The sequence below is a fragment of the Fusarium solani genome, assembly GCF_023522795.1.
Source record: "Fusarium solani strain SB1 chromosome Unknown bctg00000001, whole genome shotgun sequence".
Lineage (NCBI taxonomy): Eukaryota > Fungi > Ascomycota > Sordariomycetes > Hypocreales > Nectriaceae > Fusarium > Fusarium solani.
Window position 1 is genome coordinate 330862 of NW_027072156.1, and position 25589 is coordinate 356450.

The 25589-nt window shown below is 51.1% G+C and overlaps 10 protein-coding genes across 10 annotated transcripts; 3 read left to right on the top strand and 7 right to left on the bottom strand.

Annotated features, from left to right (window-relative positions):
- Nucleotides 1-63: 63 nt before the first annotated feature.
- On the top strand, nt 64-1128 carry MRS44_002179 (uncharacterized protein; the record flags this gene model as incomplete). The annotated part of the gene is made up of 1 exon (XM_065622721.1): nt 64-1128. One exon carries the CDS (start codon nt 64-66, stop codon nt 1126-1128), a length of 1065 nt encoding a protein of 354 aa, XP_065478793.1.
- A 181-nt stretch (nt 1129-1309) lies between these two features.
- Nucleotides 1310-3312, bottom strand: MRS44_002180 (uncharacterized protein; the record flags this gene model as incomplete). Its single annotated transcript, XM_065622722.1, has 6 exons — nt 1310-1357; nt 1405-2587; nt 2635-2923; nt 2978-3008; nt 3060-3227; nt 3289-3312. 6 exons carry the CDS (start codon nt 3310-3312, stop codon nt 1310-1312), a joined length of 1743 nt encoding a protein of 580 aa, XP_065478794.1.
- A 450-nt stretch (nt 3313-3762) lies between these two features.
- Nucleotides 3763-5106, bottom strand: MRS44_002181 (uncharacterized protein; the record flags this gene model as incomplete). Its single annotated transcript, XM_065622723.1, has 1 exon — nt 3763-5106. The coding sequence occupies one exon, from the start codon at nt 5104-5106 to the stop codon at nt 3763-3765; it is 1344 nt and encodes a 447-aa protein (XP_065478795.1).
- Nucleotides 5107-6376: 1270 nt separating this feature from the next.
- Nucleotides 6377-7630, bottom strand: MRS44_002182 (uncharacterized protein; the record flags this gene model as incomplete). The annotated part of the gene is made up of 1 exon (XM_046277453.2): nt 6377-7630. The coding sequence occupies one exon, from the start codon at nt 7628-7630 to the stop codon at nt 6377-6379; it is 1254 nt and encodes a 417-aa protein (XP_046126750.1).
- Nucleotides 7631-7958: 328 nt separating this feature from the next.
- Nucleotides 7959-9564, top strand: MRS44_002183 (uncharacterized protein; the record flags this gene model as incomplete). Its single annotated transcript, XM_046277454.2, has 2 exons — nt 7959-8484; nt 8540-9564. The coding sequence occupies 2 exons, from the start codon at nt 7959-7961 to the stop codon at nt 9562-9564; spliced, it is 1551 nt and encodes a 516-aa protein (XP_046126751.1).
- Nucleotides 9565-10919: 1355 nt separating this feature from the next.
- Nucleotides 10920-15417, top strand: MRS44_002184 (uncharacterized protein; the record flags this gene model as incomplete). Its single annotated transcript, XM_065622724.1, has 5 exons — nt 10920-11673; nt 11723-11820; nt 11871-12308; nt 12356-15106; nt 15157-15417. The coding sequence occupies 5 exons, from the start codon at nt 10920-10922 to the stop codon at nt 15415-15417; spliced, it is 4302 nt and encodes a 1433-aa protein (XP_065478796.1).
- A 283-nt stretch (nt 15418-15700) lies between these two features.
- MRS44_002185 (uncharacterized protein) lies at nt 15701-17488 on the bottom strand (the record flags this gene model as incomplete). Its single annotated transcript, XM_046271534.2, has 7 exons — nt 15701-15882; nt 15932-16062; nt 16110-16496; nt 16547-16807; nt 16858-17106; nt 17152-17407; nt 17455-17488. The coding sequence occupies 7 exons, from the start codon at nt 17486-17488 to the stop codon at nt 15701-15703; spliced, it is 1500 nt and encodes a 499-aa protein (XP_046126753.2).
- Nucleotides 17489-19278: 1790 nt separating this feature from the next.
- Nucleotides 19279-20479, bottom strand: MRS44_002186 (uncharacterized protein; the record flags this gene model as incomplete). The annotated part of the gene is made up of 4 exons (XM_046273053.2): nt 19279-19551; nt 19623-19955; nt 20031-20315; nt 20387-20479. 4 exons carry the CDS (start codon nt 20477-20479, stop codon nt 19279-19281), a joined length of 984 nt encoding a protein of 327 aa, XP_046126754.1.
- Nucleotides 20480-21029: 550 nt separating this feature from the next.
- Nucleotides 21030-22683, bottom strand: MRS44_002187 (uncharacterized protein; the record flags this gene model as incomplete). The annotated part of the gene is made up of 3 exons (XM_046282517.2): nt 21030-22179; nt 22240-22489; nt 22542-22683. The coding sequence occupies 3 exons, from the start codon at nt 22681-22683 to the stop codon at nt 21030-21032; spliced, it is 1542 nt and encodes a 513-aa protein (XP_046126755.1).
- A 1214-nt stretch (nt 22684-23897) lies between these two features.
- On the bottom strand, nt 23898-25429 carry MRS44_002188 (uncharacterized protein; the record flags this gene model as incomplete). The annotated part of the gene is made up of 2 exons (XM_046280267.2): nt 23898-24701; nt 24755-25429. The coding sequence occupies 2 exons, from the start codon at nt 25427-25429 to the stop codon at nt 23898-23900; spliced, it is 1479 nt and encodes a 492-aa protein (XP_046126756.2).
- Nucleotides 25430-25589: the final 160 nt, after the last annotated feature.

Here is a 25589-nt window from a genome sequence, read left to right on the forward strand (position 1 = left end):
CCTCAAACATCCTCTCTCAACTCTACATGTTAGCTACTAAACAACGGTGTGTCATTCTCCACCATGACCTCTTCATTCTGGGATCCAGGAAATCTCCTGCAAATCACCGATGATCTCCGAAGCAAGCCTGGCGTGATCAGTTGCCTTGGAATCACCAAACACGGTGCCCGATGCAGATGGGACGTTCTCGAACCCAACCTCTCCCAAGTCCGTCCTCTACTCAAGGACATGTCCCAGCTGAAACCCGAGTCCATCACAATCCAAACACTACAGAGACTTGCCATGCTCTGCCTCTGCCCCAAGTTCCACTCGCACCAAGCCGGGCTGTTCGTCCAGCATTGGACAGGAGTGCTTAAAACGGCCACCCAGCACCACCAGGAGCTTCTCGGGGATGGTGACGATCCTTCATCAGACGAAATCCAAACTCTTCAAGCAGAACTTGCATTCAAGCAGAGAGAATGCGAGGACTTGAGAAAGAACCTGGATCGTGAGATTGATTCCAACACCAGGCTGAGCGACGAGTGGAGGGACAAGTCGAGTGAAATGACAACCAAAATCACTCATCTCGAGCATCAAATCTCCGATAGTGAACAGCGCCTGGCAACCACAGAAGCTGCCTTGTCAGATCAAGAACAAGAAACGCAAGCCCTTCTTGAACAACACAAAGAGGAATCGGCAGCTCGCAACAAGGCAGAAGAGGAAAACACCATGCTCCAATCGAAGCTCAAGGTTGGCGAGGACAAGCTCAAACGTGTCCGTGAGGAAAATAAAAACCTCATCAAAGAACTGGCCACGGTGTATGAATCGAACAAGGTGGAAATGCAAGCATGTCAAGATGAGATCAACCGGCTCAGAACAACAGAGCGAGATCTCATCAAAGAGCGTGATGACAGAGATGCCAAGCTAGAGCAGTACCGCGCGCAGCTTGGTAAACAACTCGAACAGAATACGCTTCTCGATGATCGGATTGCGAGTCTAGAGGAGACACAGGCTCGGCTGGAAGCGAGTATTGCGTCTTGCTGGCTACATTCATTTCGGAGGTGGACTACACGCCTCAAGAACAAGCACAGCAGACCTCAGTTGGTGGAGGGCAGGACGGAGGAGATTGCTCTCAAGACATATGCTTGACGTGTACTTTTTTTTTTTTTTTATCGGTAACTTCCTCACTGCTGTACTAATGGCTGTTTCATAATGCTCAATGATGAATATCAAACTTCTGTTTCCTGGTTTCTTTGCCAGAAATCGATCTGGCCTGTAGAGCATCAAGCCGTGCCTAGGCTCAGCTGTGTTTCCCAAGAAAGGAACGTCCTTAATCAACCTTTTCCTGCTTTGCTTTGAAATCCTCAAAGATGTGGCACTACATCTCGTCAGCCCGGAAATCATCAACAAGATGGCACCACTTACAGCCTCTTCCACCGCTTTTCGTGCTCCCGACCAAGTCTTTCTCCCACGGCCCGGTATCTGTAAAGGATTCGTGTTGAATAGCCGCCATGAGTAGCTGTTCATAGGCCCCTTAGCAAGCCACTTCCATAACTCGTAGTCATTCCACCAAAGCCACCATCCTCTAGAAGTAAATATATGATCAAGATGCTCATACAACCCCGTACCTGCCATTTCATGGAGGAATTGGTAGAAAGAATAAGCTCTCACATAGCCAGGCAGCACAGAGTGATCAACAGTCCACTGTTTGCGCCACCAACTATGATAAGAATCAACCTCCTTGTCCATCTCTTCCTGGGACGGCAACAAAGAAGCAGGACGATACCCAGTCGGAGCCTTCAGATCTTTCCTCTGAGCAACATCTGCAGCCCAAACTTGGGTAACCGCCATGGAGGCCAGTTCGCAGACGCACCAGACATTCTCCTGCGGAGCCATCCAGCTCAAAAAAGCAACCGAGGAAGCCCACTTTGGAGGAAAGATCATTTGAAACAGCCTTGGAAGACTAGGTTCCTCTCGATCAACCTCTCCGGGCGTGGCCAAGGGGAACCCAGCAGCGCCATCCATCTCCAGCTCGGGCATGAGAGAAAAGTCATGCCTGTAGCCAGTAGCAAAGATGACGACGTCAACTTCCACAATCTGCCCATTTCCCAGTATAACCTTTTTGTCTCCGACAAAATCGACGAAGCCGTGTACTGGGATGATCTCTTGGTTGTACAAGGCAGGGAAGAAATTCTCTTGCAACGCCGGGTGCTTGTGTGCTAAGCTCGGACAATGCACAAGACGCCACTCGCCTCTGACCTTTTCTCCAGCAAGCCTTAGTTTCTCCTTCTTTGATGTGCCAGGTGATACCGATTCGTGTCTGGCGGCGTCATTGATCATCTTGTCGACCATGAACTTGTCAACCAAGGGGTTTGTCAGCCATGGAACCCAATAGTCCAAAAGATACTTGAGACGTAGGATAGGCCACGGTATCAGGCTGTCTGTAGGTACGCCATCGTCTCCATATCTAGAGGCAACGATACGTCCACGACGATACGCTTGATAGGTCTTGGAAGCGTGTTTGCGCAAACTTAGTACAACCTCACAGCCCGTGTTTCCAATGCCTACAACCAAGACTCTTTTTCCTTTGTAGTCGTCAATCTTGTCACTGGAAGCCAATTAGTAAACGGATCCAGCACAGTTTTTGTTACTGACCTTCGAAATGCTTGCGAATGAAGAATCGTCCCCGTAAACATGTCCCGTCCTGGCATCGATGGCCAAACCGGCACGCTCTCACATCCGTTTCCAAACAGGACCTTATCAAAAGAGATTGTCTTATCGCCATCCGGTCCGGTGACGTAAATATCCCATTTTTCTTGAGATTTATTTCGAAGCACCTGTTTCACCGTGGTGCCAAAGTTGATGTGCTTATGCAGTCCAAAGTGCTTGGCGTAGGATTCAAAGTACTCATGGATTTGGCGTCGAGATAGATAAGGGGGATATTCTGCCTCCGTCAGTCAAAGAGAACTCGAATAATCAAATTCAACCACAATTCAACCTTTGGGAATAGGGAAATCGCTGAAGCCAGACTATAACTCATGTCAGCCCTCGTCGCTCGATGTGACTTCCCCAGAACTTACCACAAACTTGCTGATATTGGCTGTGGTATCATCCAACGCCGACGTATACTCAGGATCATCACTATAAGCCCAAAGCCCTCCAACAGCCTCCCGCCGCTCAAAGGCAACAGCATCAAAGCCCTCTTCCCGCAGACTTTTGAGTGCCGTGAGTCCTGCTGGGCCTGGAGTCTCAACAGAGTCAGTAATCCGATCGCAAACAAGCATATGACAAAGACTTGCCGGTTCCCACAATCGCGACTGATACGTCCTCCATCGTGGCGTGGTTTGACAAGAGGACAACTGTCGCGCGTTTTAATTTGCCTCGGTCTAAAAAGTTGATGCAACGTCTCAGATTATGGCGGTCGCTAGCTTATAAAAGCATCTGAATGACAGGGATGTGCTGTTTCTCTAACCCGTATACACCAGCCACTTTTGATCAAGAGTCTGGTTTGATAGGTCAACCTGTAAACAAGCAAAGTGGAAGCAAGACTCTGGATCGTATCTCCTTAGATCTGGAGGCAAAAGCCAAAAGAGCATATCTGTTCACTAATTCCGCCAGAGAGCCAATCCGCCAACTTCATCATGCATCTTTGCACCACATGAAGAGTCATTCTCTACATTTCATGTTATTCCTCGGTCGAAAGGCTAACATCGTCTTGCGTTCTCAGGCCCCTCGTCGTAGTCGCTTCGCTTCGTCATCCCCCCCAAGCAAATACCTTCTTCGTTATCTGACACGACGCTGAAGCGGCCAGCCAAAGATAGCCAGGGAAGAGCAAAACATGAAAGACCCCAAGAAAATAATAACAGGCTCAAACTTGCCAATTCCATATCCAGAACTAACGGGCCGCGTCAACAGCTTAGCCGTCACGGGGCCTGTCGCAAGGTTTCCAATCCCCTTTCCAAAGGCCATCAGACTATAGATCTGCGCCGGATCCTCCGAGATGACTGACCCAAACTTGGCCCAGAGGACAGGGAAAGCTCCAGCGAATAAACCAAAGAGAAGGGCAAACATGAGAAGCGTTACAAATGAGTGAGCGAATCCCCAAAGTGTAAAAGAGACAGCAGCGGATACAAAAGACGAGATGAAGATGAGGAGGAGCATGTTGTTAGTCCGGTCTAGGATGAAGCCAAAGATGAGTTGACTGATGACGATAGCCAAGTTTTCAGCGGCGAGAATCAAAGCGCCCAAGGTTCCTGAGATGCCAATGAAAGACGCATAAGTCGGTAGGTACAGCGCCGGGATATAGTAACCGAAGCCCTGGATCAAGTTGGATACGGCAAAGACCCAAAACAGCGGTTTCTTCGCAAACCCAAAGTCGAGTATGCGCAGCGCTCCGTGATGTGAAGGCGGGAGCCGGGGCTTAAGCATGAATAAGATGGGACCACCCAACACAAACGCTGCCACGGCCACCGCTCGAAGAGTTGTCTGATATCCGTACTTGGACAGCAACACCTCCAGGAGGAACGGGTATCCAACTCCACTAGCACCACTGCCTGCAGACATGACGCCGTACGCAACTCCACGTCGTTGCACGAACCATTCATTCAGCATGATCAATAGCGGGAAGTAGAGTAGGATAAAGCTGGTCCCGTAAAGCACACCCTGGGTGACAATGAGGCCGTTGACGCTCTTCATGAAAGAGGCGGCGACGAGAGACAGGACACAGCCAGCCCAGCCGGCGGTAATCATGTGGCGTTGCCAGCGCTGAAACCGTTTGACTAAAGGCGTAGCGATGGGAGCCCCTAGGAAATAGATACTCGTCGACACAGTTCCAATGACAGCAAGGTTGGAGTCGCCTTCAAATTCGGGCTGCTTGGAATAATAGTCTTGGAAGACACCATACGAGAGAGGGAACCCTGACAGTGTTAGTGAGTCTTTTCCCTTGGTGAAAAGAGCGCCCATACCCCAGAGAACTGCCTCAATGGTAAAGATGCCTAAGAGAAACTTCCAGGCCGCGGGACCTCGATCTGGCTGCGGCAGAGCCGGTACGAGCGACTCTCTATCCTCTCCGCTCTCCTCGTGGATGGAAGGTTGGGCAGAAGCCACAGGTGCGAGTTCAACAGCCATATTGACACGATTAAAAAGGAGCAAAAAAAGACAAAATTCAAGACAAGTCTTTCAGCAATGACCCCTCATTTGATGAAGAAGACCCATGATCTTGTCTCTCAAAAACTCGGCCGACGAACCCGAGAAGCGTTTGTCATTCTGGGGAAGCTGACTCGGCCCACTGGAACCAACCCACATATCGATCATAAAACCAAGCTTAAAGGTAAACTGACGAACCATACAGAGTGTCCCCATGCCTACAATCAGGTTGCCTAACAGGGCATGTGGCCGACCAGGATGGCAGCACTAACCTGAGCTCGGGTGTAGACTCGATCATTAGGACTCCAGGCATATCGAAGAGAAAGGATTTAGTGGAGTTTCTATCTTGAAAGTTAATAGAAAATAAGCCCGTTAGTGACATAGCCGGAGCACAAGGCTGGGCTATAGATGAGCATCATCACGATGTGTTGGTCTCTAGGCCCACTCTCGGGTTCGGTTACCGTGACACCACGGCTACTCAACCCGAATCCAAGGGTCGAACTGCAAATGCGTATTTGTGAAGGATGAATAACTAATTAGTAGCTCCTTTAAGCGGAATGGCTAGCTATTTCATATCTTAGCCAACCAAACAGAAGTGTGACGGGAGAGGTTTGTAAAGACACATGAGGTTAGAAAGATCATGGACCCAGACTACGGTATATATACCCCAAATCACAACTCCCAACCACAGCCCCCACTACACCAAGTGTTCAACACTTGGGCATCTTCCGTAGTATAGTGGTCAGTATGCAAGCTTGTCACGCTTGAGACCCGGGTTCAATTCCCGGCGGGAGAGATCCAGCCACCTGTGTTACACAGGGCTTTTTTTGCTTTTTTTATTGTATTTTTTTGCTACATCGTTTTGCTTCAACTTGGACTTGGAACCACCCTCCATCGGATCAACAGTTGGCAGCCGATGACGATACTGCCCGCCGTTTTCTCATGGAACTTCCTAATGCCTACCTAATGAGTCTGAAAAAATCAAAGTGATCTCCTCCGTGGCACTTGCCTCCTTCTCATATGGTGATTGGCGTAAGGAGGCCCTCACACTGGAATGAAGAATCTTGGCATCAGTCATGACAGCGTCAGGTCCCAAACAGCAGTGGTCTATCAATCTATCAAGGAGTCTATATTAAGCTGCCAACATCTCCCAACAACTAACAACATATACCAACGCCAATTGGAGTCATCTTACACTAATAATACATTCTCATCATCATACACACTCATACATACATATACAATCCATCCATCACTCCATCTCCCGCCGTCGCGGCCGAGACTTGGCAATGACACGTTCCCAACGTTCTAAGCGGGTAGTAAGAGAAGCGTCGTAAGGAGGCGACTCCATCATAGCCATGACAAAAGGACCCTGAGCACCCCAGGTGCAGCTGTGCAGATGGCTGGAAATCTCCTCAACCAACTTCTCCACCTCCTCGTTGGGATGAAGGCCAACCGACTGCATCTCATCCAGGGCGTCCAAGGCAGCCGTGGCGTCGCCGTACCGCCGCCAGTGAATGTCTGCGAGCTTGGCAAACAGCGGAGTCGAAGCGCCGAGAACGTAGGACGAAAGACCGAGATCCTTGACTCGCGGGATGATGTTCAAGGCTAAGATGGACGGCTTCAGGAATGCCGTGTCCAAGAGCTTCATGCCGGTGCTGAGGTAGTGAGGGTAGAGGGGTCCATGGATGTCCATGACACGCCTCCCATCTTTTAGCATCGAAGGCTGTTCAGCCTTTGTGGCCGTTTCCTCGACAGTCGTCTCCTCGGTCGTTTCTTTGGCAGCCGTCTTCTGCTTCTTTTTCCCCTTTTTCCCTTCAGACGACCCAATCATCAACTTTCCAGGTAGCGAAAAGACCTCATCCTCCATGACCTCCCACAGCTCAACATCCGTCTGGCAAGCCTTCATCAAAGTCTCAACCCTTAGCTTCTCTGTCTCCCTGATACTTTCGTATTGCGCCCACGCGGCCATCTGCTTAGCTTCGGCCCTGTCGAGTTCGGCCAAGTCACGGAGCCTGGGGCGCGCAGGCGCAAGCTTGAATTTGCCTAGGGCGGCTTGTGCCGCATTCTGCAGCGACGCTGGGAATTGCTTCAAGAAGTTGGGGTCAGACTGAGCGCTGCGAGCCTGATCGACCAGTGAGCCTTCAGAAAATTCTTCTCCAGAAGTCTCCTTGGCTGGCCTTTGTGACGTGAGCCCTGCCTGTCCCTCGGCAGATTCAGGTCGCTTCTTGGCCTTTGGCAACCTGCCTTGGGCGATTTCGTCAAAGATGCCCTTGAAGATTTCAGACTCGGTTGGCGTCAGGGTTCCTTCTTGTTCAGGGGTGGTGTGACTGTTTGCTTCCTCTTGGTCATCCCACTCAAAGGGAATCGAGTTGTCGGGTCTTTTGCTGCGCTTGTTCTTGGTGATAATGCCAGCTTTTTGGGCGACAAGAAGTGAAACCGGACGCCTGCAAGCAAACTGCAGTGTCCGGGTTTGATATAAAAATGGAAGTAAATTCCGTGACATTTTTGGCGTCTTTCAAAGTCACTCCCAGTTGCTGGATCTTCAATTGAGTTGTCTAAAAATTCATGAAAATGATCCTTGATGCGCCACCGGCTAAAGCGCGGAATTGAAACGCGCTCTACAAACGCGTGACTTCGCGCCAAAAAATCAATTAACGAGTCGCGCTTTGGCTGGTGCCTCGCACGTCACCACCGTGAATCTTCGCCCACTCCAATTTCCACTGTCGCAAACATTTGCTCCTTGCACAGCATTTGTCTGAATCACACTGTATATCCGTATCCCCCCGTCGACCATCGATTTCCGCAAGTTTCGCTTTGCTCCAAGAAACAGCATGCCTGCCCAGAAAGATGGCGCGCCGATGAGCAAGTTCGAGCTCCGCCGACAGCAGAACAAGGAGGCGAACGAGAAACTGCTCAATGCCGTATCCGCCGTGGCGAAGAAGGTTGCGCCGCCAAAGCCGCCGCCAAAGAAAGCGACGCCTTCCAGAACAAGAACACGCAGCACCCCCGTTAAGACGGAACCTACCCGAGCCACTCGAAAGTCCACGCGCCTCGCCGGTCTTGGGGCAGACAACGATACTCTCAAGAGAAAATACGAGATCGAGGCCGAAGTTGCGGCCGAGCAAGCAAAGGCCAAGAAGCTGAGGGTTAATGGCGATCTCAGCCTTGGCGATATTGCAGTCGAGGGGAAGAAGTGGGAAGCTGGCGCGGGTGGTCTCAAGGGGATCGTTCGCGGCGCGCAACCCGGAGTGCGGACTTTTACAGAGGATGATGTCAAGGAGACCACGGATAAGGGCCTCAAGGAGTTGCGACTTCGAATGAGTGACCTCAAGTTGTACGAACATTGGGCGCCTAACGGTAAGTCGCACTGCACCAAGTTTGTCCGATTGTGCCACTAACTTGTGCGGTCCAGATATCAAGATCACCCCCCAACGCGCATACGCCCTTGGATTCCATCCCACAGAATCGAAGCCTATCATATTTGCCGGCGACAAAGAAGGTGCCATGGGAGTGTTTGATGCCTCCCAAACTTCACCCGAAGTCGACGACGATGACGAAGATGTCGACATTCCCGACCCCGTGATTTCTGCGTTTAAGACACACAGTCGCACGATAACTTCCTTTGTGTTTTCGCAGCACGAACCAAACTCTGTATACTCGTCGTCATATGATTCATCGATCAGAAAACTCGACCTGGAGAAGGAGCAATCAGTCCAAGTCTGGGCTCCCGAGGATGCCAACGAAGAACTCCCCATATCCGCACTCGACATGGCAGACTCCGAACCCAATCTACTCTTCTTTTCCACACTTGATGGAGGTGTTGGCCGCTACGATATCAGGACCTCTGACGGCGCAGAAATCTGGAACTTGTCAGAGCAAAAGATTGGCGGCTTCTCCCTTCACCCGTTACAGCCACACCTCCTGGCAACAGCTTCTCTCGATCGGACACTAAAGATCTGGGACTTGCGACAGATTACTGGAAAGGGTGATCTCAGGCACCCTGCGCTTCTGGGCGAGCATGAGTCACGCCTCTCGGTGTCGCATGCATCGTGGAGCGCTGGCGGCCAGATCGCAACGTCGTCCTACGACGACACCATCAAGATCTACAACTTTGCAGACGCCGGGTCCTGGAAACGTGGGCATGACATCAAATCAGAGGCCATGGAACCCGCGCATAAGGTGCCACACAACAACCAGACTGGTCGCTGGGTGACTATCTTGAAGCCGCAGTGGCAGAAGCGCCCCCACGATGGTATTCAGAAGTTTGTCATTGGCAACATGAACCGTTTTGTTGACGTCTTTGCCTCGGATGGCAGCCAACTCGCCCAGCTTGGCGGCGACGGCATTTCCGCTGTGCCAGCAGTGGCACACTTCCATCCAACGCTGGACTGGGTCGCCGGTGCAACTGCAAGCGGTAAGCTCTGTTTCTGGCGGTAACTGTAACAAACTCTGGGTTGGGGGATCCTGTATGAGATTTACTGATTGCTATAATTATCTGTCATTTGAGCGGGAGTTTTTGGTTTGCAGGGTTGACGGGACGTTCGGCCTCGCTCAGGGATCGCTTGTCGGACATGGTTTGGGGATGGTGGAGCTGAATACGCGTTTGCAAGAACGACGTACGAGACACGGTTTTGGGAGTGCTTGTGTAGGGCAAGCAAATGGACCCTGGCGGGAGACACGTCAATACAAACGTAGATTACCGTGGCTGAGCTGATCATGTTTCCCACGTGCATTGCGCCTTTGCCTACATGCCATCACCCAAATAAGCACAAGCAAGGTTTCGCATAGCACTCTCATTCAAACCTTTGCATGCGGACGAGAAGTGACGGACATTACAATCCAGTAGGGACAGGTGATCAGTTTTTCTCCAATACCAACAGGTTCCATGGTCAGCATGTCCCCAGATCCTGGCCAATTCCCTCATCATCCGTTCTTTGACACTTGACCATCGAGGGCCTTGCATGTGATCTGTTCATGTTCACGGTGTTGAGTCGAGTACCCCACTGGCGTCATTTGGTTATCGATAGCGAAACGACCAATCAGAGTCTGCCTGCGTCGTGCACGCTCCACGGTACTGGTCGAGAATCATCGGTCTGCAGGGGCCTTACAGGGCACCTCGGTCACTGAGGCCGCCAAGACCCATCCCCCCGTCCACTAGAAATCCCCCCGCTGGAACTTCAGGCGGATGGACCCGCTCCAGCGATACCGAGAGCGAGCCCCAGAGCCCAGAGCTGCCTAACAGTCTGACACGTCCGAGGCCTGGGTGAGGTCACTCCCGTGCAGCCCAGGGTCAGGTCCCTTCCAGATCGGGGAATGCCATGTCTCATCCAACCCGTTCACAATCGCCCATGCGACTTTGTTTGGCGCCATCACCAACCTCGATCTTTTTTCCTCTCCTCTTCACGTTTCGTCTCCCACATCTCGATCTCGTCCGTGTATCCCGACCTCGCCCTCTGCTTTGCGCCACCTCCCCCCGTCCTCCAAGGCTACAGTCCATCGGGATTGACGCCAGCGGATGGGCACCAACGTCGAGTCCTTTTGTTATCTAGGCCAAAGTAACTGTGCGGTTACTGCATGCGGCGCAAACCGGGTCTAACGCTGCGACTCACGACCACGACGATAACCTTTGAACTTCCCCAACAGTTCGTCCCTGCATCGCCCCATCGTGTGTATTCGCTCCGACGAGTCGATCCGAATAATCCTCCGACATTTTCACCCTCCTCGCACCCTGAGAGCTGCGGTCGCGCTGCCTCAACCTCCCGCCCCGCTCTTCCCGAACCTTGACAACCACCATGGCCCCTCAGTCTGATGCGGCTCCTGTCCGCGCCAGCGTCGGTGACGACAATGTCAAGAAGCGCGTGAGCAGGAAGTTGCACAAGAGGCGGAGAGAGGACCTTTCAGCAACAATATTCCCCGAACCTCTACAAGAAAGCGACAACTCGGGCGACGAGGATGTCGTCCCGACTCAGGGACCGCCCATGTTCATGAACATGAACCAGAGCATCTTTGGCTTGATTGCTGCAGCGGGTTCGCGCGTCGACTTTAACGATCGATTCGATGGTATCAGCAGTGATGATGAGGAGAGTCCGGAACCTAAGGACCGTGAAGGACGGTCAGAAGACATGTCCAAGACCTCTGTGTTAAAGTCACCAAGCAAGGAGAAAGGCCACCGTAGGAGGAAACTTTCGGAGCACAAGCTATTACGTTCTCTTCCTGCATTGCCCAGATTTCACACAAAGTCTAAGCGCCACTCAAGTCGTCTTTCTGCTCCTGCTGAAGTAGCCGACGAATCCAGCGATGCCAGCCAGAGTGGTTTATCAACTCCTCCCACCTTTGCCATCACACGCCACGATAGCCACGGTCGACAAGCACCTGTAATGACACGGATGCTGGAGGCCAAGGCAGAGATGTCGAGCCGCCCGAGTTTTGACCTGGACCGGCTCTCTTCGGACGTGAGTCGGTCCAGCGATGGCCAGGAACCGCAGCCTCTGGCAAAGAAGTTGATGGAGATCTTCGAGTTCAGCGAGCCAGAGCAGGTTATTGAGGGTATGTTGTCTCCGCCCATGGGTTTCCGAGTGTCGCTAACTTGCTCTAGAATATCCTTGCTGGTTGCTACAGAGTGTCCTTCTGCAAGGATACATGTACATCACTTCGAAGCACATTTGCTTCTATGCCTATCTCCCCAAGAAAGCGGTAGGTTGGCTCTCTTCGGCGTCATGGAATATCGCACTAATAGTCCACAGCATGAGGCAGCCAAGTCGGGTTACCTCTCAAAGAGCGGCAAGCGAAATCCCAAGTATAACCGATACTGGTTCCGACTCAAGGGCGACGTCCTAACATACTATTCGAATTCGACGGATCTCTACTTTCCCCACGGCCAGATCGACCTTCGCTACGGCATCTCGGCAACCATCGTGGACAAGGACAAGGAAGGCCTTCACTTTCAGGTTGAGACTCACCATCGCACATACCACTTCAGAGCCGACAGTGCGCCCAGTGCAAAGGAATGGGTCAAGAGTCTCCAGCGTGTCATTTTCCGAAGCCACAATGACGGAGACAGTGTCAAGATTTCGCTGCCGATCGAGAACGTGATCGATATCGAGGACACTCAGATGATCGAGTTTGCAGATACTTGCAAGATCCGTATTATCGATAATGACGAGACTTACGCGATCGACGAGGTACGTAATGTCTAGATCTTCTTGTTATTGGTTGCTAACTGTCGCAGTACTTCTTCTCCTTCTTCAGCTTTGGCAAGGAAGCCATCAATGTGCTTAGGATCCTCATTGAGGATGCCTCGCCAGCAAATCGCTCAGCGGACAAGATCGCGTCCAGCCGCGACGAGCGGGTACCTTCGCAGCCTCCCTCAGCCCGAACTTCCATGGCGGCGAACAGGAACAGTTTACATGTGGACAAACTGCGGACGACCAAGCTACCAGACACAGTCAAGGCGACCCTGTCACCAATGTCGCCCAGCTCTCCAAGCCAACTGAGTCCCCGCGCAAGTATGGATGCGCCACGATCCAGCTTTGATGCGCTCAAGAATTTTGGACGGAAGAGTATCGACGTCAGTCGCCCTCCCATCCGAGACATCAGCCCTCGAACGAGTTTTAATGGAACGCGACGATCGATGAGCCGCAGACGCCGAGAGGGTACCACGACTCCGAAGCAAGCTCTGGACTCTGGGGACTCGTTCCTTCAGTCGTCAGTAGAGGATCCGAGCATCTCTACTCTTGCCCCGTCTTCTCTCGAAGACCCGTCTGCCAGCCAGATCCTGAGAGGAAGTGAAGCCTTTCACAACCCAACTATGCGACGGTCGGCTTCGGCCAGCAGAAAGGTGTCTCCTGACAAGAACTTGCCCCGTAACTCAAGCTCCAACGCCCCGCGCATCCGTCCCATTGTTCATGCTGCGACGACTGGCTCTATGCAGGAAATGCAAGGAGAGGGTGAGAGCTCTCAGCGCCCGCTCACCCCAACACTGCAGAGCATCACCAAGATGGGGGCATACCCATTGCAGAGAGCAAATGCGTTTGCCGAGTATCTCAGCAGGACGAGCCAGCGGATGGGCTCATTGTTTGCGACCGAGTCAATGGGCTACGTCGAGAAGGTCCACGGCATGTGGAAGGGAGGCCACCGCCACTACGATGAGCCTTCTGGGCTTAGACCCGACGACGATGAGGAAGAGGAGGATGGCAAAATCCAGAACTTGATGGATCGATTCCGGGCACATTTTGCCCTGCCAGAGTCGGAGAAGCTTCTTGCGACATACTTTGGCTACATCGTCCGAGTCTTGCCTCTTTACGGAAAGTTCTACATCAGCGACCGCTCATTCTGCTTCCGCAGTCTAGTTCCGGGGACAAGGACCAAGCTCATCTTGCCTTTGAAGGACATCGAGAATGTCCACAAGGAGAAGGGTTTCCGATTTGGCTTCTACGGTCTTGTGGTTGTCATTCGCGGCCACGAAGAGCTCTTCTTTGAGTTTCGGCCACCGGAGATTCGAGACGACTGCGCTGTTACCATGCACCAGATTCTTGAGACTAGCCGATATCTTGAAAAGTCGGGAATCCTTGAGCAGGAGGAGCAGGAAGATGAGGACGCGGCCATTGCCGAGCGCGATGCCTTGAAGGAGGCCCGGCAGGACGAGTTTGCCGATCACGAGCTGGAGCTTCCTCACGAGACTTCTGGAGTCTCTAATGCTCCCACTATCCTCTTTGACGATCCGAACGCATCTGCTCTTGCTTTCAAGCCCCAGAAGTCAATGAAAGTCACATGTCTCACGATCGGTTCCAGAGGCGATGTCCAGCCCTACATCGCGCTGTGCAAGGGCCTCCTTGCCGAGGGTCACAAGCCTCGAATTGCCACACACGCCGAGTTTCAAGGTTGGATCGAGTCTCATGGTATCGAGTTCGCCCGAGTCGAGGGTGATCCTGCTGAGCTGATGCGCCTTTGCATCGAGAACGGAACCTTTACATGGTCATTCCTTCGCGAGGCAAACTCGACATTCCGAGGATGGCTTGACGACCTTCTCGACTCGGCCTTTAAGGCGTGTGAGGGATCGGAGCTGCTTATCGAGTCTCCATCAGCGATGGCAGGCATCCATATCGCGGAGAAGCTCGGTATTCCGTACTTCAGAGCTTTTACAATGCCTTGGACTAGGACACGGGCATATCCTCATGCCTTTATCATGCCCGAACACAAGATGGGAGGAGCCTACAACTACATGACGTACATCATGTTTGACAACATCTTCTGGAAGGCCACCGCGTACCAGGTGAACCGATGGAGAAACAACACGCTGGGGCTTCCGAACACGAGCCTCGAAAAGATGCAGCCTAACAAGGTTCCTTTCTTGTACAACTTCAGCCCAAGCGTGGTCGCTCCACCTCTGGACTTTTCAGACTGGATCAGAGTGACGGGCTACTGGTTCCTGGACGAGGGTGGCGAGTGGGAGCCGCCGCAAGAACTGCAGGACTTCATCACCAAGGCCAGGGCAGATGGGAAGAAACTGGTCTATGTCGGGTTCGGATCTATCATTGTCAACGATCCTGCCAAGATGACGCAAGAGGTTATCGACGCCGTACACAAGGCCGACGTTCGATGCATCCTCTCCAAGGGTTGGTCCGACCGCATCTCTTCCAAGGAAGACCCAAACAAACCGCGAGCTCCAGAGCCAGAGATGCCTCCGGAGATTCATGTCATCAAGTCGGCGCCTCACGACTGGCTGTTCCGGCAAATTGATGCTGCCGCTCACCATGGTGGTTCAGGAACAACAGGCGCCAGCTTGCGGGCGGGTATCCCGACAATCATTCGACCATTCTTTGGAGATCAGTTCTTCTTTGCCAGCAGAGTTGAGGATCTGGGTGTTGGAGTTTGGGTCAAGAAATGGGGAACCAACAGCTTCGGTCGAGCACTCTGGGAAGTGACTCGAAACGAACGCATGATCGTCAAGGCGCGTGTCCTTGGCGAGCAGATTCGAAGCGTAAGTGTACTTGTTCTTTCATTGACGACTCATTGCTAACAATATTGTAGGAGGCCGGCGTTGAGAACGCTATTCAGTGCATCTACCGCGACCTCGAGTACGCCAAGAGTCTGATCAAGCGCAAGGCGGGCAAGAATGAACAGCCGGATTCCGGTGAAGACGACGATACAGAAGAGAGCTGGACGTTTGTCGGAAGAGACGAACCGGATCCCGACGTGGTTACCAAGAAGTTGAGCGAGGGCTTGGCCGGTTTGGGTACCGGCAGTGAGCGATCACTTGGAAGCCAGGTGCAGAGCTCAGTTGCGACATGATGTTTGCTATTTATCTGCTGCATTTGCGAAGCATATTTACTTTTTGGGTTGTGGCTACGGGCCAAAGAGCGATGGCTTAATTATGAGCTCAGAATTCTTGGATTGCTGTAATGAAGGAGTCTGGTCTGGATGTTTTCTGTTGTTTACTTGCACGGGGATAGACACTGCTACTCTAGAGTGATAGAGACTGCATGCCCGGAGCTATTGATTCTTTTTACTAGTCTGTTGAGGATAGTGCAGCGACGTGTGTGCTATGAGGCAACACCATCTACAAACATAATCTTTACAGCGCCTTTTCCTCCAAGACTGCTTCTCCAATGCTTCTCTGCTCGCGTCGGATATCTTCTTCCTCCTGTTGGATGTACTTGAGAGGTCTCTTGGACGAGATGGCGTCCTTGTCGTTGATGACGATGACGGATGGGTTCTCGCGGAAGTAGGCGTCCAAGTCTTCGAGCTTGCGGTTTGCTAGAGAAGTTAGAGTGAGTTACGCCAGGGTGTGTTGAGGTAGACTTACAAGTTTCCGGGTACAGGAAGTAGATGACGGGGAGGAAAAAGGCGTTTGTAACTGTCCAGACGATCCAGAATCGCCAGCCAAGGTTCTGAATACCAATAGGGGTAATCTCGACAACAATGAAGTTTGTCATCCTGAACAGGTCAATCACAGACACTTTAAAGATGGGAGCGTAACTTACCAGTTTGTTCCAGTTGCCAGGGCTGCTCCCTTGGTTCTCATGGGCAGAGAATTGATCTCGGTAGGATACAGCCACGGAACACCCAACATTCCAATTCCAAAGGATATGAAGAAGAGGAAGAAGAAGGCGATCGAAGCTGAGGCGTAGGATTCTGTATTGGGACCGTCTCCTTCGGCGTAGCGGAGCATGATAGTGATGATGAGGAATGAAAGCAGTTGGCCGGCCGTGGAGAGAAGCATGAGTCCTCTTCTGCCCCAGCGTTCAACGAGGAGGACGGCGGCTGATGAGAAGGCAAGGTAGGAGAGGGAGTTGCATGCGGAGAGGAGTCGGGCCATGCTTTCAGAGAGGCCGACAGAGTTGATGAGGACAGTAGGCATATAGTACGACCTAAATCGTCAACACACATGACAGATATAATAAGCAGTCCAGTAACTCACATGATGTTGATACCCTCAAACTGCTGCATAAATTGCGTAAAAGCACCCAGAAGAAGACGTCGCATAGTCTTTGTATCCGCCTGATCTCTGTTTCGACGCAACAAAATGTCACTCCATTTAACAGAGTGTTCACGCTCATAACCAACGCTGAACTGAATCTCGTGGAGCTGAGCAGTGACAACCGCGTCAGTAGTCTCCTTGTCTTCGATACAAGCAAGGATTTTGACAGCCTCGTCAGTACGATCGTGAGCAATGAGCCAACTCATCATCCAATTAGTAAAGACCAAAAGTGTACTAGGGGGTGTACTAACCGAGGAGATTCAGGCAACCATGGAACGGTGCCAAACAAGATAAAGATAAAGACAAACTGGAAGGCAAGAGGGAATCTCCAAGCAACAGAGCCTTCGACAAACGATAGACCGTAGTTGATCCAGTTGACGAGCGAGAAACCAGCAATGTTCATTGCCATTTCTAGGATGACGAGTTTTCCACGCCACTTGGCTTGGGCGGTTTCAGTCTGCCAGATAGGGGCCGTAGCAGTATTAATACCGTTTCCAATTCTGAACTCATTAGTATTTTGGTTGCTGGTTGGTTTTGTTGCGTACCCGAGGACAATACGCCCAACAAACATCTGCGCAAGACTATACGAAGTACACTTAATCAGAGTGCCGACAGACATGATGACGGTTCCCATGATGATGGCCTTTTTACGGCCTAGACGTTCACCGATGGTAAAGGCGACCAAGGCACCGACGAAGCATCCGATATCGTAGATGGCTGTGACGGTGGCCAGGAGGTTTGTCTTGGATGGGCCGACGAGGTTGTGAAGTTCGAGGAAATCCTTTGTCACGACAACGCCACCTATGACATGTTAGCCAGAGAATGCATCTAACAGAGGGTGAACGTACTGAAGACTCCTTGATCGTAGCCAAAGAGGGTCATATCCGTAGCACACGCAACCTCATCCAGTCAGTACTCACACCAAGTGTATATACTTGAAACAAACTCACAGTGATCCAAAATGTAAGCCATCCTCCTCTATACCCAAAAATGGGCTTCTTCTCTGTCGAAGCCGCCATGCTGACCTCTCAAAAACGAGAAAAGATTCTATAAATTGCTGAATTCAATGTATACGAGATACGATAATACAGATAATGCAACGAGGTCGATCACTTCCCTTATATAATCGTCACATTCCCTTCAACCGCATCACCCACCACAAGAAACAACACCCCAGAAACCGTCAGTATAGCCGCTTCAATGAGAAGTCAGCTACACCGAGTTATCTCCATCCCCAGGAAAGCACACAGCAAGAAAACCTCGCTGCCTGCGAGTCATGGCCCCACCCCCAACCATCCTCCCCTCCATCACGTTACCCCAGAATTACCTGTTCCTCGCAGCTGATCCTCGTCAGCGGACACTGAATAAACGAAGGTCTGCGGGGACTCCAGAAGACGAAATGCCCTTCCTCCCTAGCGTCGATCCTCCAGGCTTCGCTTAAGAGAAACTTGCGGTCAATTTCCTTGTTCCTCTCATGATCGACAAGGAATCCCCGGACTGGAGAAGATAAGGATGAGAATCCTTTACTCACGTGTTGTTTGGGCGGTGATCAGTTTGCATATGTGGGTGTCTTGAACGGGTATATTAGGCTAATTTCTTGTTTTCTGGCTTGTAACCTTGCAGAGGTTTGCATTGATGTGGTTCGAAGGATGTGAAGGCAGCGTAGGGCTGGTGAACCAACAGAGTTTTTACGTTTGCGGCTCCGTTGTTGCCATATTTTCGTCTTGTAACACGAGATTTCTCTTTTTCCTACTCCAAACATCATCTGCATGACGGTTGGTATCTCTGTCTGGTTCATTCCCGTTAAGGACGCGTCAACTCGGCCGAATTAGAAGGCATTCACTTTATAAAAAACAAACTGAGAGACTTGTTAAGCAATAAAGTGGGCGATTCACGCTCTTGCTCTTGAGGGGGGTTAAAATTGCAGTGCAATGAGCTCGCCGCAACTTGGCCATATGATTGGACGCCGAGTAGCTAGCTCAAAATGCTGCATAAGGCCAGGGGGCAGGGGCCTCAGAGCAGCTCAATCGAAATGATATAAAGGGAAATTGCAAACGGCAGCCCGTTGTCAAAGGCCAGCAAAGCTGATTTTCATGCCTGAGATTCACATCTAACTTGCAAAGGCTCGCAAAGGCGTCTTAGAACTGTAGAATCAACAGAGGTTCTGTTTGATATGGCTCTGTTGCTAACATCCTGTTTATGCCATCCTTGAAAAAAGAGTGCACCATGACCCATCTTTCAAGGTATCGACAAGTTTCTTCTACTCCCCTCAAATACTATACTCAGCCACACCATCGAATACTCCCCTCAGAAGGAATATTTATGCGTCCACTTCGATGCAAGCAAGTTAGTGGGATCCAAGCGCTTAAGGGGGGTTAAAATTGCAGTGAAGCTTGCTGACGTTGCATAATTCACAACCATGTATCCCCGACGATACTAGATATATTTAACCCAGATCTCAGGAAGCTCAGTCTCTCATTTGTCTCTATGTGTTTTTTTTACTACTGGGCCGATGTGACTGGTTGAGACAAAGCTGCCAAGGCTCCAGTGGCAGACTGGCAAAACTTGAAACAAATTCGCAGGTCAACTCAAGTAGATTCATTCTACCAGCAGGAAGCTGCTCATTTGGGTTTGAGATGAGAATCGCATGCCATAAGAACTAAGAACAACGTTTATTTTCCTCCTTGGTAAACCCCTTTAACCTCTCCCTCAAGTGCTGCTTTCACGTAGTCTTCAAACTTGACATATGTGAAATCTGGATATAATTCCTTACCGTCAAGATAGCCCAGGTACCGGGCATAGTCTGGCGTGTTGTCTCCGCGAATAGCCCAAGAAAGTAGAAGCTGGTTGGTGGATAGATAGCTAAAGGCGGCCTGGTTGGTCGGATTTGCTTCAAAATCAGATCGAGCTTCTTCGATACGTGAATTGATCTCTTGTTCCGTGATCTGTAAGACCAGATGTTAGTTCACATTTCTGATCAGGAAAAGTGATAGATATGTGCAGGAGGAAGACAAACATATTCACGCTCCAGGCTTTCTCCACCAAGCTTCTCTACTAGGTCATAAACCTGATTCCTAGTGTAGACTTCGTTGTAGACATAGACTTTCTTGTTCAAAGTGCGCGGATCCGAGATGATCCTCGCAACATATCTGCCGATGTCCCCGATGTCGGCTAGTGCGCTTGGAACATTCCCATCGAGGCCCAGCCGTGGTTCCGAATTGTATACTGGCAAGGCGTAGTCGAGGCGGCCAGATGGAATTCGAGGCAAGGTAAGCTGGTACCACCAGCCGGCGTCAATATACGTGTAAGGGAGGCGAAGCTTCTGGATGTAGTTGAGAATTTCTTCCTTCTGTAGGGCGTGTTAGCGGTCTAAAGATACAACAGCACAGAAAAGGCCATGGCCTCGCTTCTAACCAGCCCTTACCTTCTCACGAAAATCAACAACTCCTCTTGGAGGAATCATGATCATAAAGGCAGACTGGATAAACCGCTTGACACCCGCACGCTTCGCAGCATCGGCGAGAGGGATCTCGTCGGCAAGACTGGCAAAGAATATCGCGGAAATAACCACATCAATACCAGATAGAAGGCTAACTAGCTCGTCCTGAGGGCCCTTCAAGTCAGCAGCGACCACGTTGACTCCACGGTCCTTTAGCGCCTGGTAAGCTCGCTTCTCAAGGGACTCGGGCCGAGCAAGAGCAGTGACTTCCTGTTCAACGAACATTTAGCAAGTTGCTCAGCATTCTGTAAAGTTCGAACTGTCACGGGGAATTGACGCACATATTTGGTTGTCGGCGATTCAAGTAGGCCATCCACGATTGAGGCTCCGGTTTCTCCAGTAGCACCGACGACAGCAACTTTGATAGGTGACATGGCTAATTCGAGACCGTTATCCGAGTGAGTTGAGTGCCCGATTGTTAGACTGACAAGGAAAAGCTGCTTGGTAAAAAGTGAGGTGTTTGTTGGAGGGAGACGTGGCTAAAATAGACGCTCAAACCTCGACAGCTAGGTATCCAGTCAAGCATGGACGCAATTACAAATCAGCGAGGAATATATATTCCGCGCCTGACAGATTGAAATTGAGACATATTAATAATCATGGTCATATAGCTAACTTGACACCGATGAAATAACATTCGATTTCATTCTTCTCATTCTTCAAGATTACTAACACGTGGCTCGATAATTGCTAATGTTCTACAGACGGTTTCTCTCTTTGGCATATAACCACTAGCTCAATACCTACCAGGTTTTGCAACTTACTGTCATGGCTTGAATTCCATGAAGCTCCCCTCCGCCCACATGCCAACGGCTTTCACACGGGTTACCAAACATCTGTATGTATCCTAAATCTGCGCACCCGCTCCATGCATCTGGAAACTCCAGCTATGTCTGGCCTAATCCCCAAAAGGGTGCATGTTGCTCAGACAAATTCTCTTGCTGGTGTTTTGGCCTCAAACAAGCGGTTCAGCTCGTCAAAAGACTTGCCCTTGGTCTCGGGAACCACAAAGTAAGCGAGCAACGACAAGAACACACTGGGAACCAAGAAGCAAAGTGCCGCCTTTGGGCCCAGGTTGAGCTCTTCGGCGTTGAGCAGATAGGGAATACCAACAGAAGACGCCAGACTGAGGAGCGAATTGACTCCGGCGGCAATAGACGTTGTCTTGGCGCGTAGGCGAAGAGAAGACATCTCTCCCGTGATTGTCCATCCCACGGCCCCAAGCGAGAGGAAGTATAGGATGTTCCAGATGATGGAGAATGCAGCCAGACTGTTCCCATTCGCCGTAGTCCCCACACCTTTGAAGCCCAGGACGGAGATGACTGCCAGGCACGGAAGCATTCCAAAAGCGCCACCGAGGAACTGTGTCCGCCGCCCGACCTTTTCGATCAAAACAAATGCAACAAGAACTGCCATCATGCCGAGAAAGAAGGAGACAACAGTAATGAGAAAGGGGCTCTTAAGTCCCGAGAGGGTGAGGAAGTAGGCAAGGTAGCCACCGCAAAGTTGATAGCCGGCGAATTGCTGCATAACAAGTGGCAAGCATGCCAATAGCGTACGACGTAGGTTGCTGCCGCGGAAGCATTCCAAGTAAGAGGCTGAAGACCGAGAAGCTTCCTCCTCGTGCGCCAGGGTCTGTGTGATGGCCTCGATATCCAGGTTCACGTCGTAGTCAGGCTCACCCTTCCGAAGTTTCAAGAGAGCATCTCGAGCCTTGTCGATCTTGCCGTTCCTGATAAGATAGTAGGGCGATTCCGGAACGAGGAAAACGAAGGAAACCAGGCAGATAAACCCCATGCCGTACTGCGAAATAACGGCGGCCTTCCAGGACCATGCGTCGTCGATCCTGCTCGTTCCCTCCAAGACGCAACTTGCTAAAAAGGAGCCCAACATGATCCAAAACTGGAATAAGGCTAGCATAAAGCCTCGGAGTTGCTGAGGGACGAGTTCGGAGACATAGGTTGGTGTACAGGCCCACATAGAGCCCATGGCCCATCCCATGAACAGCTTGGCAACAACCCAGACCTTCCAGTTCGGCGACACTAGTTCTATAGTGGTACCGATGGTGGTCAAGCTTTTGGATATTAGTTGGTATGTCTGTACATGAGTGCAGCGGACTGATGGAATTACTCACCCGATGAAGATGTAGAAAAGAATCTGACGACCAAATTTGTCATTTCCCAGGCCCGATGCAAAGGCCCCAAGAAAGGCTGAGCCAAACTGGACAATGGTCCAGACAAGCTGCTGGCTCGCTGGCAGCGTCCAGGTTCCGGTATCGGAATCGTAAACTCCAAAGGATTTAACGTATTCCTTATTGGCGATGATGGAGCCAATGAGACTCAGGTCGAATCCGACGAGGACGGCAGCGGACGAACAAGCAGTGGCTGTGAGACATGTCAGCATCGAATGAAACAGAGAATGGTAATGCAAACGCACCCGCAAGAACAGCATGGCGGCACTTGTTCAAGTACCCGAGCTGTTCTGCCCAAGATGAATGCTGGTCGACGCTCACAACTTGGGAGGATCCCAGCTTGTCGTTCTCAATGGTTTCCATTTCAATCGCGTTCTTCTTGTCCATAGTGTCTGATGGTGCAAGTGTAGGTAGGGAAGTGTGGTAGCTCGAGGATGAGCCAAGTGTCTGATCGACGATATCATGGGAAGCCTGCCGGATATATATGGTGTTTTGGATAGCTAGCCGTTGACTGATCTGGTGTTACCTGGATCTGCCCAGGTAGAATCCGGGAGAAAATTACGGAGGTAACTAGTGGATGGAGGAATCCATATTCCGCCCGAAGCTAAACTCCTCCCTACATACCCACACCGTCGGTCCAGTCCCTTGAGGGGTAGCGCCATCTTTGTTATCTGAGCCAACTCTCCTTATCTTTCGTCTTGTTAAAACAAGTGCACCCTCTGACTATGGTTCATGATGGCAAAATTCGAAAATTGGCTGGGTAGAGTGACAGCCACAGAGTCGGGGAGGAGTCCACGCTCCAAACTTGGGTCAAGATTGGACCCGAGCCTGCGTAGTTGGAAGAGTACCTGGGTATACCAATACGATACGCAAATGTGGAGTAGTCTGATTCAGTATCTGGGGAGACTCTCCGCATCCCCATGACCCGGGAGGGGGCACGAGAGTGGCAAATCCCAGTCCCTCCCCACGAATTGCTATCGGGCGCCCCTTTCTCTGCCAGTGGAGGAATCCACACCTCTTCTCGAACCTTGAAATCGCCTGGTTCTTAATCAGATAGGCCGGAATGCATATTCCATCCCTTGCTTGCATTGATGGACGAGCTACTGGGGACGATCATGATATGCTCTATCATTGACGTACCTTGATTGCCGGACCCTAACATCATCCAGTTTGAAGAGGTCTCACGCTGGTCACCCAGGTGAGTAGTCTTCGAGAGAATTCCTGCCACAAAGTATGAATCGCGGGTCAGAATCCTCCTCCATATTCCCTTCTGCCAGCACCCGACTGTCTCCATTGGGTCATTCGCCAGTTTGTCCGCATGTTCGCTCGGAAGCCAAGTGAGTAATCGGCCTTGATAGACCGAAAGGAGCGGACAGCGAGTTTCATGTGGTTTCTTGTCTCTATTATGTATATTTCAGTGTTGGTATGACCTCTGTGAGCCAACCTGACGAGCCTTGCGATTACCCCGAAACCTCGCAGGCATTTTAGCACTTGAGTACAGGTTCGTTGCATCTATGCTACTACTCTAACTAGCAATTATTTCTTGAGTACAATGACGAGTTAAAGAGGCCATCGGCCACAATAGCAAAAGACAGAGTTATCTAACTAGCAAACTTGCTCCGCCTCCTGAGCCTATCGCCCCAGTAATATAATACAAAGATGCCCGAAATGCACACAACACATAGTGTTCCAAGAAGAGACATGGCTTTAGAGATGCCCATCGCCTCGTAGAGAGGATGACTCCAAAGCACTCCTGCGAAAGCTACCATCTGCTTGACGAAGCCGTTGCCGCAGAACAGCGACGCCGAATACTGTGGATAGGCCAGGCCAATATAGACGAATATGGTCTGTAGAAGAACGGCGAAGCCGCCGACGGTAAAGCAAACACCCATGGTTGGCACAATCCAGTGAATAGAATCACGAGATGTCCATCCAAAGAGGAATATACCGATGGGGACCAGAACTGACCCAACAAGAGCTGGTACCAACCGCTGCTCCGGGGTCAGCGGATGTCCTCTGCGAGCCGAGGCGTTGACGACGAAGTGAACATAGGCGAAGTAAGGCAGCGCGGCGACAGTGACTGCAATGACGTTGGAGAGGAGAACGAGGCCGATCTGGCCCTGGGTCATGCCGTATATATTGCCGTACACCAGTGGGAAAAACTCGAAAAAGGAGTAGAAGATTGCATAAATAAGACCCGAGTAGATGCTAGTAAATAGAATGGACGGGTCGAGTAGATTGATCTTCCATGGTGTGACGAGGGTTCCGTAGAAGCGACCCAGGACAGTCGTAGGGGCGGTTGTAATCTCGGATCTGGCCCGGTAGTGATTCTGGCCCGTGAGTTTACGAATTCGCTTGGCTCGGTAGTAGAGGATGGTACTGGGTGAGGTCTCGGGCAGAAAAAGCTGTGGATTTTGTTAGGTTCCGGGACACATATTGTAGACGATGGGTGATATACCTGCAAAATCAAGGCTGGACTAGTGGTGAAGAGAATCTCCCAAAGACTCCAACGCCATCCAAGCTTTGGCACAGTAAAGCCTGCTATAACACTTCCGATCGAAGGGCCAGCAAAGGAGAATATCGCCCATGTATATAGAGAATACGGCCTCTTGTAGACATCGACAATATCGCTCAGGGAAGCCCCACCCGTAGATAATACTGGTGAGCCAAAGAATCCCTGAAGAAAGCGCAATACCAGCAGCGAACCGATGCTATTCGCAAGTGCGGTGGGTACGGATAGAACGACAAAGGTCAGGAGCGGTACGAGGTACGGCAAGTTGCGTCCCACAGCTGGCATTTCTGATAGCGGGGACCAGATCAGAGGCCCAACGCCGTATCCGACGATGAAAAGGCCAAGGCCCTGGCTTGCAACGATGACAGAAACGCCAAAGACCTCTTGGACTAGCGGTTGCGATGGTGTGTAGATGGCTGAAGCCATGTAGACAACGCACGCGGTGAAATTGACGATGAGGTAGACAACGGATTTCTTACGGCCGCTCCAGTTGATCGGGTTCGCTGGGTCCTTTTCGTCGTACCAGTCGACAATGATGAGAGGGTGTGGTGTCGGACAGTCTGTCTCTGGGTTGCAAACACCATGGTCGGTATTGGATTCACACGACTCTCTCTCTCGCATTCTGGCAAGTCCCTTCTCGCTCCACGTCTATGTTCGCATCAACCGAATGATGCCCCCATTTCTCCATAGCAGCTTGGATGCGGATGAGGGCATCGTCTTCTTCTTCAGGGTATCGAAGAAGAGAAGCACCCAAAGCCCAGCGCAAAAAGACCCAGATAGG